At 41.6% G+C, this 20088-nt stretch overlaps 1 protein-coding gene across 1 annotated transcript in view; it reads right to left on the bottom strand.

The window, feature by feature from the left end:
• The window catches only part of l3mbtl2 (L3MBTL histone methyl-lysine binding protein 2), a 109468-nt gene extending 95406 nt beyond the window's left edge, over positions 1 to 14062 (bottom strand). Inside the window, exons 1-5 of the mRNA XM_060849376.1 lie at positions 13992 to 14062; positions 11074 to 11304; positions 9682 to 9815; positions 4319 to 4442; positions 698 to 777 (exon numbers count right to left, since the gene is read on the bottom strand). Coding sequence (XP_060705359.1) covers positions 698 to 777; positions 4319 to 4442; positions 9682 to 9815; positions 11074 to 11293 — 558 coding nt within the window. The 5' untranslated portion in view covers positions 11294 to 11304; positions 13992 to 14062. The remainder of the gene's footprint in view (positions 1 to 697; positions 778 to 4318; positions 4443 to 9681; positions 9816 to 11073; positions 11305 to 13991) is intronic.
• Between the last annotated feature and the right edge of the window lie 6026 nt (positions 14063 to 20088).

The following is a 20088-nucleotide window of genomic DNA, read 5'->3' as shown; positions in this document are numbered from 1 at the left end:
TTTTTCCTCGCTATTCCTTGAGGTCATTAAAATCTAAAGATTTCGCTCTTTCCTGAAGATATTCAGTTAATTAGCCTCCAAATTGCTCTCTGGTAGAGAATTCCACAAGTTGACCACCCTCTGAGTGAAGAAATGCTTCTTCATCTCAGTACTGAACAGTCGACCCCATATGCTGAGACTGTTACCCCGGGTTCTAGACTTCCTATACAGGAAAAATATCTCTGCAGCAAGTCTGTTCAGTTGTTAAAACTTTATATATGCTTCAAATCAGATCCCCTCTCATCTTTCTAAACTCTAGTGAATAAAGGTTCAGTCAAAACAATCTCTACTCATTGAGGGCCAGCCCTAGTATCAGCCTAATGAACCTCCACTGCACTCCCTCTATGGGAAGTAAACCCTCTCTACCTAAGAGAGGCCAAAACTGCATGCAACCCTCCAGGTGTCATTTTGCTCAGGTCCTGAATAACTGCACTAAGCTGCTGACATCTCACTAATGCTGCTGCGGGAATCGCCCAGCAGAGAGGAACCAGCACCACCACCACCAACCCTAGTCTCTCTTCAACTAAAAATGCTATCTCAATGCAAAGTGCCCACAAGCCAGAGAACTGGGTGTTACTAATCTCTTTGCCTGAAATAGTGAATGGGAATGACAGCGAGTGACTGCAAACACAACATCAATACATTTTGTAATACTCACATGTTTGAAGCAACTGACAGGGGCGGCTTTGCATTTGTGTTCGTCGATATATTTTCCCCATTCAAATCCTTGGTTAACAGCTTAAAAGAGAAGGCGCAAAGAAAAAAAAAAAGTTATTTGGGAAAGCTGAGTTTGCAACAGGTAAAAAAGGTAACAAAAAAACTGGTATCATTTCAAGGCAGATTCAAGCTCCACCCTAGAACAGTGAGAAAAGCAAGGTACTGCCACAGATGTTGCTGTGTTGCTTTGTAAGGACAAGCAGAGATTGGGAAAATTTGAGGCAACACGTCTCCTGGATACTCTTGTCCATCCCCTGGTGGCCACTTTAATAGCAGCATTTAGAGTCATAGAGATGTACAACATGGAAACAGGCCCTTCGGTCCAACCCATCCATGCCGACCAGATATCCCAACCCAATCTAGCCCCACCTGCCAGCACCCTGCCCATATTTATAGGAAATTGCCTTTTCTCTCACTAGAACTTCAATTTATATAGCATTGATTGATTTATTACTGTCACATGTACCAAGATACAGTGAAAAAAGTTTTGTTTCGCGTGCTAAACAGGCAGATCATGCCATCCAGACAGATCATACTACACCAAGTGCATCAGGGTAGCAGAATAGAGTGTAACAGCCATGCAGAGAATGAGCAGGGGGCGGGGGGGGGGGGGGGGGGGGGTCAGAATTAATATTTGAGAGGTCCATTCAAGAGCATGATAAACAGCAGGTAAGAAGCTGTTTTTTCCAACTATTCAAACATGTATACAAATTTGTATATCTTCTGAGTGACAATCGTTTAATGTAATCACCAAGGGCTTCACAGGTGAATTAGAAAATAAAAATATTAATTCAGCCACATAGGTAGAAATGAAGTCAAATAAGATTTTTTTAAGAAAAGAAGGGTAGGGTGTAAGAAGTGTCTTGCAAGAGGAAAGTGAAGTATAGAGGTGAAGAGTTGTAGAGAGAGAGATTATTCCAGAGCTTGGGGCCAATGCACCTGAAGGCATGGTCAGTGGTGGAAAGATTAAAGTTGGAAATGTACAATGACATCAGTTTAAGAGCACAGCAGACATCTTGGAGGTTAGAGGGCTTGGATGAGGTTACAGAGATAGGAAGGAGTGAAGATAAGGAGTTTAAAAGATCAATAACTTGAAACTAAAGATTTATTTGAGTGGGAGTCATTGTAAGTCAGTGGCACAGAGGTAACGAGAGAACTGAATTTGGTGTATGTTAAGAAACAGAGGTAGTTTGGATGAGCTCAATATTTACAAAGGGTGAAATATGAGAAACCAACCAGGAGTGTGGGGAATAGTGAAGTGTAGAGGTTATGAAGGCCTGAGTGAGGGCCTCCGAAGCAGATGAACTCAAGAGTGGGCCAAAGTCATGTGATGTTATGGAGGAGAATGCAGGTATTGCTGGCACAAATGGAGCAGAAGCTAATCCTGGGTTCAAATACAACTAAACCATTGTGAACAGGATAGTTTAATCTCAGACTGTTATCAGAGAGAGAGTCAGCAGCATGGTAAGACGGTTTGAAGTAGTATTCAAGAGCAATGGTTTCAACCTTCAAGTATTTATTTGGTGGAAATTCTGTTCACTCAGTACAGAATGTACACTGATAGTTTAACAAGGTGAAAAAGAGAGTCAAGAGAAATGGTGGTGAGGTCAAGCGGTGTGTGGAAAGTATGCAGGTATAAATGGACACCAGGGTTTTTGGATGGTGTAGTCGATGGGCAGTGTAAAGGATAAAAGAGGAAGGGGCAATGATAAATCCTTTGAGGACACTGGTGGTGGTGGTGGAACAGGAATGAGAAGCCATTGCAAGTAATTCTGATTGATATTTGATAAGAATGGAGCCAGGTGAGAGGAACTTTACCCAGCAGAATGACAGTAGAGAAGAATTATGTGCTCACCAAATAGGAGGGGTTGTAGAAAGGATGGTAGTAGAGAACGTTTTGCCCATGTGGATAAGAATGGAGCCAGGTGAGAGGAACTTTACCCAGCAGGATGACAGTAGAGAAGAATTATGCGCTCACCAAATAGGAGGGGTTGTAGAAAGGATGGTAGTAGAGAACGTTTTGCCCATGTGACAGAGTCACAGAATGTCAGTCATATCTCTGTCAATCATACAGACTAGAGAAAGGAAGATGAAGTCACAATTTCCTGGTGCTCAACACAGTCAGTGAAAAATAAAAAGGTCTTGAGGTTTGAGTGTAAATGCAATTCCTGGGTTCCTGGTGCAATTCTCTTGTTGTAATCCTGGCTGGCCTAGCTGGTGCCAGTAACATAACTGGCCTCAATAATGTGGAAGAATGGGAGTGCAAAACAGTCATCCCGTTTCTAATTGATACTTCGTCGTATGTTTCAGCAGGTGTTCAGTGAAGATGCAACAACAGTGGTTAGCACTGCTGCCTCACAGCGCCAGGGACCTGGGTTCAATTCCCGCCTCAGGCGACTGACTGTGTGGAGTTTGCACGTTCTCCCCGTGTCTGCGTGGGTTTCCTCCGGGTGCTCCGGTTTCCTCCCACAGTCCAAAGATGTGCGGGTCAGGTGAATTGGCCATGCTAAATTGCCCGTAGTGTTAGGTAAGGGGTATATGTAGGGGTATGGGTGGATTGTCGCTTCGGCGGGTCAGTGTGGACTTGTTGGGCCGAAGGGCCTGTTTCCACACTGTAAGTAATCTAATCTAAAAAAAAACCTTCAGCTGGGATTCCTCATCTATTAGACCCATCATCTGCATAAATGGAAAAGGATGAAACTAGATGCTAATTTTTTTTCTAGAGATTCATTTACAGAATGCATCACACATATGCCTCCTGCCTACTAACCCAGTGGTTCAGTGTTTCTTGAGGTCTTAGAAAAGACATTACGGATTAAACAGATCGATTAATAAACAGCACCCTGAAGGAGCAGTAAAGCAAACAAATCTTTAAAAGGCAAGTTAGTGAATTTAATTTAAGTGTCACTCCCAGGGCTGGTGAAGCACTGTAGTGTCCAGCTAGTCTTTGAGATATTTTTCTTATTAGTTTTCAACTATCAAAATCGATAGACTGTTAATCTTTGGTAACTAAAGAAGCAAAGCACATCGACAACAATAACAGCATGTTTGGTATAGATGACTGACTTCTGTACATATGCTGGAAATGGTTAATAAATCAACATTGAACCATCTGTTTATACTTAACAGCAGAACCTTCCAAACCACCAAGATAGACAAGAGCAACAAGGTAACACCGCCATATTCATTTTCCCTTCAAGCCACACACCATCCTGATTTGGAATTATATTACCATGCCTTTACTGTCACTGGGTCAACTTCCGTCCTAACAGTAAACCTACACCTCAGTTCTTCAAAGACCACTGTCCCAAGAACAATTGTTGATGGGAAATGCATGCTGGCTTAGTAGGCAAAATGTCCACATCCCATGAATGAAAATAAAACTGTACAACACACACAATATTGATACCCCCACCCTGTATGTCATGGCTCAAAGCTAAGAATGGTCACTTGGTGAAGTATCAAAGAAATCATACAAGCATGCCTTGTACCAATAAGGCAAAGACAGTAATAATCCAAAAGTACAACAAATAGCAATCTGTAACAAGATAACACGTCTTACCTGAATTGTTATTCTGAGTAATATCTGACCCCTTCCCATTGGACTGTTGCTGTAGAAATGCCCCCAGTTTGGATGACCACGAGGCTTTGTTTAACACCTTTGCCTTTTTTGTAGGTGGTTTTCCCTGTGAAACAAATGGAATTCATCTATGAAATGTAGTTTACAACTAAACAAAAAAAATTCCTTGGTAGGATGTAGGAAGAGGTCAGGTTTTGCAGATTCTCACTTCAGAAATCTGGAGTAAGAAAAAGCAAACATACACAATCAATTACAGTCACTTGCACTCAGGGCCACAGATTCAGACACAATCAGTTGCAGGCACCCAAACAAAAGTTCTTGCAAAAATAAATGTACACGTGCAAACATGTTGCCACTGATCACGATGCATCGACTCCGTTTGAAGCTGCATCGCTGGATATCAAATGAGGATAAATGCAGACTTGTCTGGCATCAAACACATACTTTTCAGAACCATAACCAAAAAAAAGGAACATAAATAACAGAGGACGAGATTACCCAACTTCCTCTGATTGGGTGCCAAATATTTACATGTATATGGAAACTGGAAAATTTTCATCATTTGGAACAGGATGTCTTTGCAAGCTGGAGACTCCAAGGCATTGGACACCATCAAGCAAGATTGGGATCTGGTTAGATCAAAACTCACCGCTTTCACAAAAGGTGGATAATAGGAGGATGGGAGAGTGCTCCCTCTGTGAATATGGTTGTATTTAATATGGGATTTTCTGTTGCTCCTATGAGGGTTGGAGGGATTGGGAGGGTTGGAAGATCTTAGAATACACAGTAAATCAGAACTGAATGATGTTAGACTAGATGAACCAGGGGTTCTTCATATTTCATTATTCACACATAACATTCACATAGTTGAAAATGAAAGCTGCAGACATGCTGAAGAAGGGTCTTCGACATGGTGGTTGTGTGGTCCAGTTCTTGCAGGATCAAATCATTATATTTATGGCCCCAGCAAATGGTGTTTCCAAAAGTAAGAAGTGAGCCTTGACACTTCACACCCAGACAGCTATACACTTTGCAGAAATGCAAACTAAGGTTAAGTTTATAGTGAACAAAATAAGTTATCAAGAGTCTGGAATAGAAAATAGTCATAGAATGTTCAGATATTGAAGTGACAAATGCTAACTTATGAAGCTGGTAACTTCAAAAGTGTTAATGGAAATAAAAATATGCACAATTTTGGCTTTAGTTGAGAATGCTTGATATTAGAAATAGATTCCTATGTATAAAATAAAGTTTTTTTTAAAAAGAGTGGGCAGCACAGAGGCTAAGGACTACTGCTTCACAGTGCAAGGGACCCAGGTTTGATTCCAGCATCAGTTAATGTCTGTGTGGAGTTCGCACATTCTCCCAGTGTCTGTGTGGGTTTGCTCCAGGTGCTCTGGTTTCCTCCCACAATCCAATGATATGCAGGTTAGGTGAATTGGCTATGCTAAATTGCCCATCCTGTTCATGGATGTGTAGATTAGATACAGGAGTCAGGGATAAACAGAGTAGTGAAATAGGGTTGGAGAATAGATCTGGGTGGGTTACTCTTCAGAGAGTCAGTGTGGACTTGTTGGGCCAAATGACCTGCTTCCATACTGTAGGGATTCTACAATTCTAGAACAAGGTGACCCAAAGGTGTATCTAATCATAGTCAAGTGTGCTGCTGGAAAAGCACAGCAGGTCACACAGCGTCAGAGGAGCAGGAGAATTTATGGTTTGGGCGTAAGCTCTTCATGAGGAATGAGGCTTGTGGGTAGGTGGGCAGAGACATAGATGAGAGGCATTTGGGGCAATGTAGCTGGGAATATGATGGGGGGTGGAAGGTGATAGGTCAGAGAGGAGAAGGTTATGAATAGGTGGGAAGATAGATGAACAGGTCAAGAGGGTAGTGCCAAGTTGGAGGCTTGGGACTGGGTTAAGGTTGGGGTGGGGGGGGGTGAAAGAGGTGGAAGATAAGGAAACTGGTGAAATCCACATTACAATAGCATGGGTGAGAACGTGGTGCTGGAAAAGCACAATAGGTCAGGCAGCATCCGAGGAGCAGGAGAATTGACAGTGCGGCATTAGCCGTTCATCAGGAATGAAACTTGTGGGCTGGGGATGAGCTGAAAGATAAATGGGAGATGGGGATGTGAGGAAGAACGCCTTGGTGGCTCAGTGGTTAGCACTGCTGCCTCACAGCGCTAGGGACCCAGGTTTCAATTCCCACCTCAGGCAACTGTCTGTATGGAGTTTGCACATTCTCCCAGTGTCTGCATGGGTTTCCTCCAGGTGCTCCGGTTTCCTCCCACAGTCCAAAGATGTGCAGGTTAGGTGAATTGGCCTTGCTAAATTGCCCGTGGTGTTAGGTGCATTAAATCAGGGGTGAATGTAGGGGAGTGGGTCTGGTTGGGTTGTTCTTCAGGTGGTCAGTGTGGACTTATTGGGCTGAAGGGCCTGTTTCCACACTGTAGTGTATCTAATCTAATCTAAAAACCATACAGGATTAGGGTCTCAAGGCAGACGCAGAGGCGTTCTTCCTCCACGCATTGAGTGGTTAGAAATTGGGAATGGAGGTGGCCCAGGACTTCCATGTCCTACCACATTTCCATCCCCCACCTTCATCTACGTATCACATGCCCAACTACCTTCCCCACAGCCCCACAAGCCTCATTCCTGATGAAGGGCTTATGCCACACTGTCAATTCTCCCACTCCTCAGATGCTGCCTGACCTGTTGTGCTTTTCCAGCACCACATTCTCGACTCTGATGTCCAGTCCTCACTTTCTCCCCGTGAGTCTAATCATAATCAAACTATGAGAAACGAACTGGTATACTACGCCTAAGCTAGGGATGGATTAAGATCTAGTGGCAGACATTTGAAGAGATATTTCAGAATACTCAGAATAAATACATTCCTACAATAAAAGGACAGTTTCTAGTGTAGGTCAAGTGGCAGGTCTGAATAGAAAAAAATAAGCAACCTAAACATGTAAAAACAGATAGTGAGAATTTTTGCATATATTTAAGAAAGTGATAAGTATTGGTCCTTTAGACAGAGAGAATGGAGAGTTAAGAGTAAATAAAGGAAATAGTAGATGGAATGAACAAATATTTTGTTTGTGCTCTAATGAGAGCGGATTTTAAAAGAAATTCCAGTAATAGCTATAAGTCAGGAGGTGAAGGGGAAGAGGAATTTAGTGAAATTGCAATCATGAGAGAAGTTGAATATGCAACTGCAGTTGGTACGTATCAAGGTTCAAACTGTCTCATCTCCTTAGGCAAGGAGAGGGGTTGCTAATGAGCAGCTGGCATTAATTTTCCAAAACACTCTAGATTCAGGAAAGATTCCAACAGACTGTAAAGTAGCAAACATAATCCCTCTACTCAGTCAGCTTGTTGCCTGTCATGGGGAACGTATTGGAATCTTTCATGAAAGAAGTTAAAACTATGCACTTCGAAGCAAAAATGCAAGGTAATTGGGAAGCCGCAGTATGGTTTTGTGAAAAGGAAATCATGTTTAACCAATTTAATAGACTTCCTTGAAGGATTAAAGGTATACCTTTTTTTTAAAAAAAAGAAAAAGGTACCCATAGACATATTGACTTCTACAAATCCAAATACAGCAAGGTACCACATCAAAGACTACTGCAGAACTGAAATATCATGGTGTGGGGGTAACATGTTAGCATGCTTAGAAGATTGGCAGAAAACGAGTCTATATTAGCATCACAAAATAAGTAGAGCTCCTCAGGGATCTGTGCTAGAGACTTAACTTTTTACAATTAATAGCAGTGACTTCGCTGAGGGATGCAAAGGCATTATAGTAAAATTCATATATTCCTGCTTATCTTGGTGTCACGTATGTGGCAAAGACAACAAGGAATTTGTAGAGGAATATGGATAGGTTGAATATCCTATGAAATTGCTTTTCATATTTATTGCCAAAATTAGCAGAGTATTGCTTAAATGGAGAACGACTGGAATTTTAAGACGCAGTGGGATTTAGGTGAATCAGCAATATCAGTGTACAGGCATAGCACACAATTCAGACAACTAATGGATGCTATCCTTACAATGGGAGGGACTGAATATATTAACAGTTATGCTATGCTTCAGTTTACAGGACATTGATGAAATGACACCTTGAATATTGTGTGCAGATTTGGTCTCCTTATTTGAAGGAGGAAACAAATGTATCATGACATGGCAAACTCTCCTACTTAATTTAAAACTAGCAACACAGAAAAAGTTTATTCTGTACAGTAATATTTAAAATAAAAATTAACAACTTTATTTCTTAAAGTATTACAGAGAATAATTAACTAAAAACTAGTTACAACTCCTTCCTCTGTAACTTAACTCAATACCAGACAGCTTTTGATTCTTCTGTATTCCAGCCTTTTCTTGGTGATTCTGCTTCACTGGTTACTGATTGATGAAGGTACCTTAAGAGAGCTATTTTTCAGGCAGTCTCCACATGCTGGCTTGACAGTTCTCCTCCCAAGTGTTCAATTTTCCCTGGTCTTATACCTCCAAAGCATTGAGTTGTATCATTGGCTTTTAAGATTGGCAATATACTAAATTCAAACCCGATTGGCATTTGCTTATTTTTGGATATAATTTAAACTGATAGGCCTAATTTGGATCTGGTTTTGTCTCCAGGCAACCAGCTACACTAACTGCTGGACCAAAAAGTTATATATCTTTTTTCCAGAATATTTGGTGCTGTCAGGTAGTTCTGTTGCTTTTAACTCTTAAAAGGTACAGTACACCCATATCTCCTCGACAAAATACACTGGAGGCAGTTCAGAGCACAAGACTGATACTAGGAATGAGTAAGCTGATTTCGGAGGATAGTTCAGACAGGCTGGGTTTGTTCCACTGGAGTTCAGAACAGTAAGAGGTGACTTGATTGAAGTGCCTAAAGTTCCGGAGCAATCTTGACAAGGTGAACATGGAAAGGGGGGCTTCCTCTTATGGATGAGTCCAGACTGAGGGAGAATTATTTTAAAATTCAGGGGCTGCCCTGTTTGGACAGAGATGAGGTGAACTTTTATCTCCCAGAGGTTGAGACTTCAGAACTCACTGCATCAGAAGCAATGAAAATGGACTGCAGTGAATAACTTTTCAAAAAGAGGTAGATAGATTCTTGTTAGACAGGGGAGTTAAATGTCAACAGGGGTAGATTGGAATGTGGAATTCAGAACACAAATGGAGGAGATCAAGGTACAGCTCTTCGACTGTTGCCTCAGCTCCATGATTTTCCAGTACAACTAAGGCAACAATCAGATTATGCAAGGAAATGGGAATATTCAGCATAGCACAATGAGAAAGGCCACTGACATGACTGAAAAACCAACCTGCAACCTAGCCAGGATACTGGCTTTCTTTGAGTTGGAAGAATAGCTTCGAGAACAGGAGACACTGCAGAATCTTTTAGTCTTGGAATAGAAGGTCTCTCGTGCTCCAGTAATGCCACACATCTCACAGGTAGCTTGGAAGAGGAAACAAAAATTAAGATCAGTGCAATTTTTAGACCAGACAATTAAAGGGGGTTGAAAGTTGAAAAAAAGTGGAGAAGGACATCTTAAAGATTAAAAACAGAAAACTGAATCCGAAAGAGAAAGACAGCTTCAAAGATCAAAAGCAACCCTTCATCCATTGGCTTAGCAATTGGGTACAAATTTTTATTTAAAAAAATCAAGTGTTTTATACAATGCCCATTAGTGAAGAGATTTTCAGCTGCAATGTTCATATTTTCACATGTCCCTAAAGTTGTCCCAGGTCTCCTCATTTTGAAAATGTTTCAAGCTATCTTTCACATCTAACATGGATAATCTCACTTGCCAAAACTAAACTCTCATCAGTTCCCAAAAAATTAAATAGGGAGAAACTTTCTATTGGCTGAAGAACTGGTAATGAGAAGACATTTGATTTTTTAAAAAAAATCGAGGGCAAGTGACAATTAGATTCCCAGCCATCCACTCAAACTGTTGCGGTAACCTGAAATGCCTTAGCTGGAACTGGAAGGCAGGAAGTAGACAACAGTAACTTCCAAAAAGAAACTGAATAAATACCTGAAAAGGACAGATTTTGCAAGGGGAGACAGTAGCAATACGGCAAATGGTGATTAATAATCCAAAAGACCAGAATAATGCTTTGGGATATGGGTTCAAATTCCACCACGGAAGCAGGTGGAATTTAGTTGCAATAAAATAAATACATATAAGTCTAGTCTCCAGACATTGTCAACTGTTGTTAAAATAAATACATTTAGTTCAGGGATATCCTTCAGGAAAGGAAATATGCTGTCTTTACCAGAGTGCCTACATGTCACTCCATACCCCCAGCAGTGCGCTTTATCCTTAACTTCCCTCTGAAATGACCTAGCAAGACATTTAAGTCAAGGGTAATTAGGTACAGACAAACATTGGTCTAGGCAGCAACATCCATAAATTCACATTAAAAAGATAGACAGCAGGACTAATGTTTTATGAATCTATGACCTGCTAGTTTGTCCACTCAGTTAACTGTTGGGAACTCCTTGTCCTTTTGGATCCTCCTAACTAGTGATTGCATTCATTGGTTTCTTGACTCCCTTGTGATGGCTTGGCTTGTGACTTGGTCCTGGCCCTTAACTGCTATAGGCACCATTCTGAATTACTGGTATGAATGCATCACAAACAAACCCAATGGCTCAAAGTCTTTGCATTTCCAACTCTTAAATATTAAGACAACATAAAATAAAGTACCAATTCTAAGTCCTCCATCAACAGATGACTCATCATCATTCACTCCTCCATACGTTGATTCAGTCTCCATGTCCCGCACCTCACCAGCTTCCTCATCTTCCACATCATTGCTCGAATCCTCTGTGGTGAGGTTTCTATTGCTGTCACTGCCATCATCTTCCAGGCTATCACATCCATCAAACACGCTACAGTCATCTTCTCCAACATCCGAGAAGGACATTTTTACACCGTCTGGAGGTACAAAAACAAATCACACCATTCAGGTCAGAATACAGGCTATACGGATGAAAACTTCCTTACAATCCTTACAGAAGGAAGAGGCAAAAGATCCACTGAGTCAGACTGATTTCAGTTCAAGTCCAAAAGAGTAAGGATACAACACATTATCCAGATGTTCCCCAATGACAGTTTTCAGCTGCTGTGACATGCACATTGCTAAAATGGGACAAGGATCAGTGTCTGCTGCCCAGATAGAGTTAACTGACCCCAGCTGGTAATAAATACTGGCCTAGCCAGCGATGACTGTCACTGACGCTCTTGAAATGTTTAAAAGGGGTCTGGTCTGTTTCATAACATATATACTAGTTTAAAAGTCACACTTTTTAGACTTAAAAAAAAAGGTTAAAATTTATGAACTTGACTATCGTATGGATACTACTTTTGAAGGGCTGAAATTCACGCTACTGTCCAAACTACTGTACAGTAGCACCTCGACATACAAACGACCCTGTTCACGAACAGGATTGTGTGTAAAACTTTGCTTTAACGTACGTATGAAATTCAAGGTACGAATGCAAAAAGCCCATGGTTTCATTGTAATTGTTCTGCTTTGCTATGCGCGCTTTGATTATCCGAACAATGGGAAAATTGATTCAGTTCGTGAACTTTGGTTCACGAACCAGGTCCCAGAATGGATTAAGTTCTTAAGTCGAGGCGCAACTGTATCTCTAAAGTGCAAACCCTTTTCCTTATGTTATCCACCAAGTCATAAATTTCAAAATTCCTTTATCCATTTCTACGTCCACCTTCATCCATCCAGCCTTGTGGATGCAAATGAACTACAACTCCTTTTGGAAATGTCTTCTTTGGTGAGGTTTTTCCTTTTAAAAAGTAGCCACCAGTTTTAAACTTTGTGCCATCAGCCATACAAGAAAGAAACTAAACCTACTTTTCTCATAGCCAGTGGTTTTCACCAATATTGTTTTCTCCTCCTTTTTGGTTCACAGTTCAAATCTCCAGCATGTCAGGAGTAACAAGCATTTCAGCCATGTTTCCAACACATGATAACTTGTAGCCTTCCAGCTGCTGATATCGGATTACAAACTGATGAACTGTAATATCTTACCTCCTAGTTCAGCAGGCAGCTTTTGTGCAATCCTAGCTCTCTTCCGAAGTATGAAGTCATGCCTTCTCATGAACCTTGTGCACCATCCAGCACTTGCCTTAAAATCTGAAATTCCACCCTCCTTTGATTTGTTTCGTGCGTGGATTTGGATGGCTTCACGACTAACACGTTTTCCATTTTGACGATTCTCAAGTACCCACTCAGCAATGTTTTTCTCCAATTGTGGCCACTTACTAGATTTACCCCTGTTGGCACACTTTCGTTTTGGCATTGTCTGAAGTTGGTTCGATATCTTTCTCCAGTCTCTCACGAGTTTCTCCGAAACACAAAATTCTCTTGCTGCTACACAGTTATTTGTCTTCTCTGCAATTTCAATAACTTTCAGTTTAAACGCTGCTGTATATTTTTTGTTTCTTCTGGAGGACATTTTCTTCACAAAATGACAAAAGGTTCAAACTCAACTAGGTTTGCCTGTATTCCACTGGTGCTGAGGGGGAACTGAGCTCAGCTGAGTTACACACAAAGGGAGGTTGTCACCCAGACTCTGACCTGATTCCAAATTGGTGTAAGTTGTAAATCAAAACAATAGTACAAAATAAATTTCATCATAATTTGTACAGGATAATATCTGTGAAGATCTAGGGTCGACTGTTACACAAGATAAGGAAAATTCCAGATTTTCTGGCCTAAAATAGGGGATCGACTATTATATGACATCGACTTTTACTCAAGTACCGTACATACTCGAATAAAAGTCAAATATTTTGACTTTTTTTAAAAAAGTTAAATTTATGGGGTCGACTATTGCATGGATACTATTTGTGAGTGGCTGAAATTCGTGCCCGTTAAAATTCACATTGTATCACTAGCAGAAGCCCAAGTGCTCTCTGAACGAACACTGTACACAAAACAATGAATTGCAGCAATTCTGAAAACCCGGAGCGGAGCACAACGGCCGGCAGACTGACTCAAAATGTTGATCTGTTACCTTTGAAGAACTAGGATCGACTTTTATACAGGATAAAAAGGAAAAAGTCCAGGTTTTTTGGCCACAATTTGGGGCAACTTTTAAATGAGATCGACTTTTATTCAAGTATATATAGTATTTGCTGTTACTCTTTGAACATATTAAACATCATGGATTGCAGACATGGTGTTATCATGCTGCATCTGATAACACTGTAACAAGATGAATGCATGGTCTGAAACTTGTGGATCCAGCCACGACTGCACAGACTTTTAGCAACATTTTTTTAAAAAATCTCCAAGACCTATTATTATCTCTCACATGGATGCCACAGTCTTAGCAACAATGTCTCTGTTCACTTGTAAATTTCACCAACTGGAAACAAACTCGCAAGTAGGGAGAACATAAACAGACAAATCCTAGTTTCTACAGTTTATGGTCGAGGGGACATAGACTTTGAGGGGGGAACAAAAACTACATTTGTCTAAAACAGCTGGACTTTAAATCATCATGCACCGTAAAGTCCACCTCATAAATTCCACAAAACTTTCTTATTTTTAATTATTCAAGCGCACTTTTTTTTTAAAAAAATCACAAACGACTCACAATCTTGTTCCTCCTCTTTGTGCAACTTGATGTTCGGATTCAGGTTCACAGTGCCGCCATCTTAGGCAGGACCATTTCCTTATAACATGCGTCCGAGCGGGCCCCAACCCTCGTCAGCCAATGGAAAGGACTAGAACGGGGACGGGCCGCCGAGCATTCTGGGAGATGTAGTCCACCACAATTAACGGACAATGGCCATCCTGCTGTCAGGCGGTGTGAGTTTTTCGCTGCAAACTAAATTATTTAGTGCTTTGAAATAGACATTTTCTCCTGAAAACTAAATTTATCCAATGTTTAGACCTAGCCATTTTTCACTGTAAACTAAATTATCTAGTGCTTTGAAGGAGCCATTTTCTTCTGAAAACTAAATTTATTCAATGCTTTGAATTAGCAATTTTTTCACTGCAAACTAAATTATCTAGTGCTTTGAAATAACCATTTTCTCCCAGAAACTCAATTTATCCAATGCTTTGAATTAGCCATTTTTCATTGCAAACTAAATTGTCTGGTGTTTTGAAATAACCATTTTCTCCCAGAAACTAAATTTATCCAATGCTTTGAATTAGCAATTTTTTCATTGCAAACTAAATTATCTAGTGCTTTGAAATAGCCATTTTCTCCCAAAAACTCAATTTATCCAATGGTTTGAATTAGCCATTTTTCACTGCAAACTAAATTATCTAGACACATCTTTAGAATGCGATTTTTGAGAAGATTTGTAGCTCAGGTTGAGGTTCAGGTTGTAAGTTTGCTCACTGAGCCAGTAGATTTGTTCTCAGACTTTCATCACCATGCTAGGTAACATCGTCCTCGAGCTTCCGTCGAAATGCTGGTCTTCTGTCCCGCTTCCTGTTTACGTGACTTGGTCTGTTAAGGTGGGTGGTATCATTTCCTGATTTGGAGGTGCCGGTGTTGGAATGGGGTGGACAAAGTTAAAAATCACACAGCACCACGTTATAGTCCAACAGGTTTATTTGGAAGCACTAAGTTTTGAGGAGCTGCCTCTTCATCGGGTGGTTGTGGAACAGGATCATAAGACACAGAATTTATAGCAAAGGGGTGGCAATATCTTGGAGCTGTAATGATATATTAAACAAATTTAGATTAAGTCTCTCATCTTTTAGAATGGGATGTACTAGTTTTGGTTCTTTAATATGTAAATCCCAGAACTCCTTTTAAGTTCCTTTCTCAAGATAGCTTCAGCTTTTCTAACAATAGGTGCCACCTCAGCTCAAACAATGCATTAAAGGTGTGAGGTTACAGTCTGTCTGTGTCCCAATGTTGAGTCAGATTGGTTCTATTTTCTAAAGTGGGCCTTACAGAATCTTACATGGATTTATGCAGTTTTTGTGCAAAATAAAATGTAATTCCGCAAATACAGATATTTCCAGAGAGCTCCAACAACACTCAAGAAGCACAACACCATCCAGGATAAAGCAGCCTGCTTGATTAGCACACATCCACACACACAAAAGCTCCCTCGATCACCGATGTAGCAGCAGTGAGTACTACCTACAAGATGCACTGCAGAAATTTACCGAAGATCCTTAGACAGCACATTCCAGTCCTGTGACCAGTTCCATCTAGAAGGACAAGAACATTACCATTCTTCTCAAATACTCCTCCAAGCCACTCATTATCCTGACTGCGAGATATATCGCAGTTCTATTTCTGGGGTCAAAATCTTGGAACTCTCTCCCTAAGGGCACTGTGGATCTACCTTCAACACATGGACTGGAGGTGTTCAATAGGGCAGCTCACAATCACCTTCTCAAGGTAAACCAGGGACAGCGATGCCCATGTCCCACGAATGAATTAAAAAAATGGACCTCGTATTAGATCGGCTTCAGGGTTTAGCGAGGGTTTATGTAGCTAATTGGTAGGCAATTATTCAGACTGTAGGGTATAAGATGATGTTAAGAACTTTGAGACAATTGACATTTAGCTGGGTGTGTTGCATCTCAGCCTTTTTGGAACAAAGGACCAGGAGAAGGCCATTTGACCTCTCAAGCCTGCTCTGCCATTCAATAACATCGCAGCTGATTTGGCTGTGGCTTCAACTGCACTTGGTGCCTGCAACCCTTGCCTCCCTTTTAGATTGAACATCTGTCTTATCCAGCCTTGAATGAACTCAATGACCGATCCTCAGCTGCTAACTGCGAGTAAGGCCTGTAGACTAACAAATCTCTGAGGTAGATTATCCTCATCTCTCTTAAAAGTGAAAGCTATTATTTGTAAAGTGTGTGTCTCCTATTGTAGTCCTCCCAATTTGTAGTGAAAATGTCCTCCCAATATTGATCCTATCCTGTCCCCTCCATAGAGTCATAGAGATGTACCGCATGGAAACAGACCCTTCGGTCCAACCCATCCATGCCGACCAGATATCCCCACCCAATCTAGTCCTACCTGCCAGCACCTGGCCCATATCCCTCCAAACCCTTCCTATTCATATACCCATTCAAATGCCTTTTAAATGCTGCAATCAGACCAGCCTCCACCACTTCCTTTGGCAGCTCATTTCATACACGCACCACCCTTTGTGTGAAAATGTTGCCACTTAGGTCCCTTTTATATCTTTCCTCTCTCACACTAAATCTATGCCCTCTTGTTCTGAACTCCACCCCCCCCCCCCCCCCAGCAAAAAAAAATTTGTCAGTTTATCCTATTCATGCCCCTGATGATTTTATGAACCTCTATAAGGTCACCCCTCAGCCTCCGACACACCAGGAAAACAGCCCCAGCCTGTTCAGACTCTCCCTATAGCTCAAATCCTCCAACCCTGGCAACATGCTTGAAGAGGTTCCAATGATCCAAAAATGTGAACCTTTCTTCCCTGCTCCAGTTCCTCAGCCATGCATTCATCTGCTCTATTCTCCTATTCCTACCCTCACTAACTCGTAGCATCGGGAGTAATGCAGATTTTACTACCCTCGAAGCCTCCTTTTTAAATTCTGTTTATATTGTCCCTTCAGAATCTCATCCTTTTCCTTGCTGAACCTGAAAACAAAATGATTAGATTAGATTAGATTCCCTACAGTGTGGAACATGCCCTTCGGCCCAACAACTTCACACCGACCCTCCAAAGAGTAACCCACCCAGACCCATTTCCCTCTGACTAATGCACCTAACCTATGGGCAAGTTAGCATGGCCAATTCACCTGACCTGCACATCTTTGGACTGTGGGAGGAAACCGGAGCACCCGGAGAAAACTCATACAGACACAGGGAGAATGTGCAAACTCCGCACAGACAGTTGCCTGAGGCTGGAATGGAACCTGGGACCCTGGTGCAGTGAGGCAGTAGTGCTGACCACTGAGCTATCGTGCCACCCAAAGTACTGAATATGCATAGAATCCCGAGAGTGTAGGAGTCGGCTATTCAGCTTTCAAGTCCACGCTGACCCCTCTGAAGAGCATCCCACCCAGATCCACTCCCCTATCTTATCCCCGTAATGCCACATTTCCCATGGCTAACTCACCTGACATGGACACTATGGTTAATTTAGCATGATCAATCCAGCTAAATGTATATCTTTAGGACTGTGGGAGGAAACCCACGCAAATATGGGAGAACGTGCAAAGTCCCTGGCGCTGTGAGGCAGCAGTGCTAGCCACTGAGCCACCATACTGCCCTTTGTGATTTATAGGACACCTTATTAAACTACAGTATTTTGGTTACATTGTATGCATGTAATATTAATAGTGACCTGACAGACACGATGGTGCTAATTCTTGTCTGGCGTCTCTGCAGCCTCAGCATCTCTCACTGGTCGCTCAGTCGGCCCTGCAGCCCTGAAGCTTGCACTCCAAGGACCGAGCACCAGAGGGTGCTGGATGCTAGGGAATTGAGTCTTGAATAAAAATTCCAGCACATCATCACTTAACGAGACAAGTTTGTGATCAGCAACTGAATATGTATAGGTTAAACATTGATTTTCAAACAAAATTATTGAATAAATCTGTGATAGGATTTATCCATGTTGCGCTATTTTAAGACCATCAAAAATTAGCCAGTTTAAAGAGAGTTTAAGGGTTATTGCGGATTATATCTGCCAAAAATGCTGTTGGATGCAAATCTTATCAGATCAAGTGGATTGGTTGGAGAGACAGATAGAAGCAATGAGGAATTTGCAACAACAACAGTATGTGATGGATGGCAGTTATAGGAAGGGGGTACAGTCTCAGATACAGTCACATAGATGGGTTAACTCCAGGAAGGGGAAGAGAGGTAGGCAGCTAGTACAGGAGTCTTTTGTGGATATACCCATTTCAAACATGTATGCTGTTTTGGAAAATGGGGGGGGGTGATGGATTCTCAGGGGGACGTAGCACGAACAGCCAAGTTTCTGGTATTGAGACTGGCTCGAATGCAACGAGGGGTACGTCGGCTTCCAATAGATCAATTGTGTTCGGGGATTCTGTAGTCCGAGGTTCAGACAGATGTTTCTGTGGCCAGCAGAGAAAAAGCAGAATGGTGTGTTGTTTCCCTGGTACCAGGATCAAGGATGTCTTAGAGAGGGTGCAGAATGTTCTCACAGGGAGAGGGGCCAGCAGGAGGTCACTGTACACATTGGAACCAACGACATAGGAAGGGAAAAGGTTGAGACTCTGAAGGGAGATTACAGAGAGTGAGGTAGAATTTTAAAAAGGAGGTTTTCAAGGATAATAATATCTGGATTATTCCCAGTGCTACGAGCTAGTGAGAGCAGGAATAGGAGGATAGAGCAAATGAATGCATGGCTGAGGAGCTGTTGTATGGGAGAAGGATTCACATTTTTGATCATTGGAATCTCTTTTGGGGTAGAAGTGACCTGTACAAGAAGGACGGATTGCACCTACTTGGAAGGGGACTAATGTACTGGCAGGGAAATTTGCTAGAACTGCTTGGGAGGATTTAAACTAGTACGGTAGAGGGTGGGACCCAGGGAGATAGTGAGGAAAGAGATCGATCTGAGACGGGTACAGCTGAGAACAGAAGTGAGTCAAACAGGCAGGGACAAAGTAGGACTAATAAATTAAACTGCATTTATTTCAATGCAAGGGGCCTAACAGGGATAGCAGATGAACTCAGGGCATGGTTAGGAACATGGGACTGGGATATCATAGCAATTATGGAAACATGGCTCAGGGATGGGCAGGACTAGCAGCTTAATGTTCCAGGATACAAATGCTACAGGAAGGATAGAAAGGGAGGCAAGAGAGGAGGCGGAGTGGCATTTTTGATAATGGATAGCATTACAGCTGTACTGAGGGAGGATATTTCTGGAAATACATCCAGGGAAGTTATTTGGGTGGAAATGAGAAATAAGAAAGGGATGATCACCTTATTGGGATTGTATTATAGACCCCCCACTAGTCAGAGGGAAATTGAGAAACAAACTTGTAAGGAGATCTCAGCGACCATAATTCTATTCGTTTTAAAATAGTAATGGAAAAGGATAGACCAGATCTAAAAGTTGAAGTTCTAAATTGGAGAAAGGCCAATTTTGACGGTATTAGGCAAGAATTTTCGAAAGCTGATTGGAGGCAGATGTTCACAGGTAAAGGGACGGCTGGAAAATGGGAAGCCTTCAGAAATGAAATAACAAGAATCCAGAGAAAGTATATTCCTGTCAGGGTGAAAGGGAAGGCTGGTAGGTATAGGGAATGCTGGATGACTAAAGAAATTGAGGGTTTGGTTAAGAAAAAGAAGGAAGCATATGTCAGGTATAGATCGAGTGAATCCTTAGAAGTGTATAAAGGAAGTAGCAGTATACTTAAGAGGGAAATCAGGAGGGTGACACGGGGACATAAGATAGCTTTGGCAAATAGAATTAAGGAAAATCCAAAGGGTTTTTACAAATATATTAAGGACAAAAGGGTAACTAGGGAGAGAATAGGGCCCCTCAAAGATCAGCAAGGCGGCCTTTGTGTGGAGCCACAGAAAATGGGGGAGATACTAAATGAATATTTTGCATCAGTATTTACTGTGGAAAAGAATATGGAAGATATAGACTGTAGGGAAATAGATGGTGACATCTTGCAAAAAGTCCATATTACAGAGGAGGAAGTGTCTTGAAACAGTTAAAGGTGGATAAATCCCCAGGACCTGATCGGGT

Source organism: Hemiscyllium ocellatum, chromosome 33 (assembly GCF_020745735.1).
Source record: "Hemiscyllium ocellatum isolate sHemOce1 chromosome 33, sHemOce1.pat.X.cur, whole genome shotgun sequence".
NCBI lineage: Eukaryota > Metazoa > Chordata > Chondrichthyes > Orectolobiformes > Hemiscylliidae > Hemiscyllium > Hemiscyllium ocellatum.
Note: the sequence above shows the minus strand (reverse complement) of the source record. Positions and strands in the feature narration are given on the sequence as shown.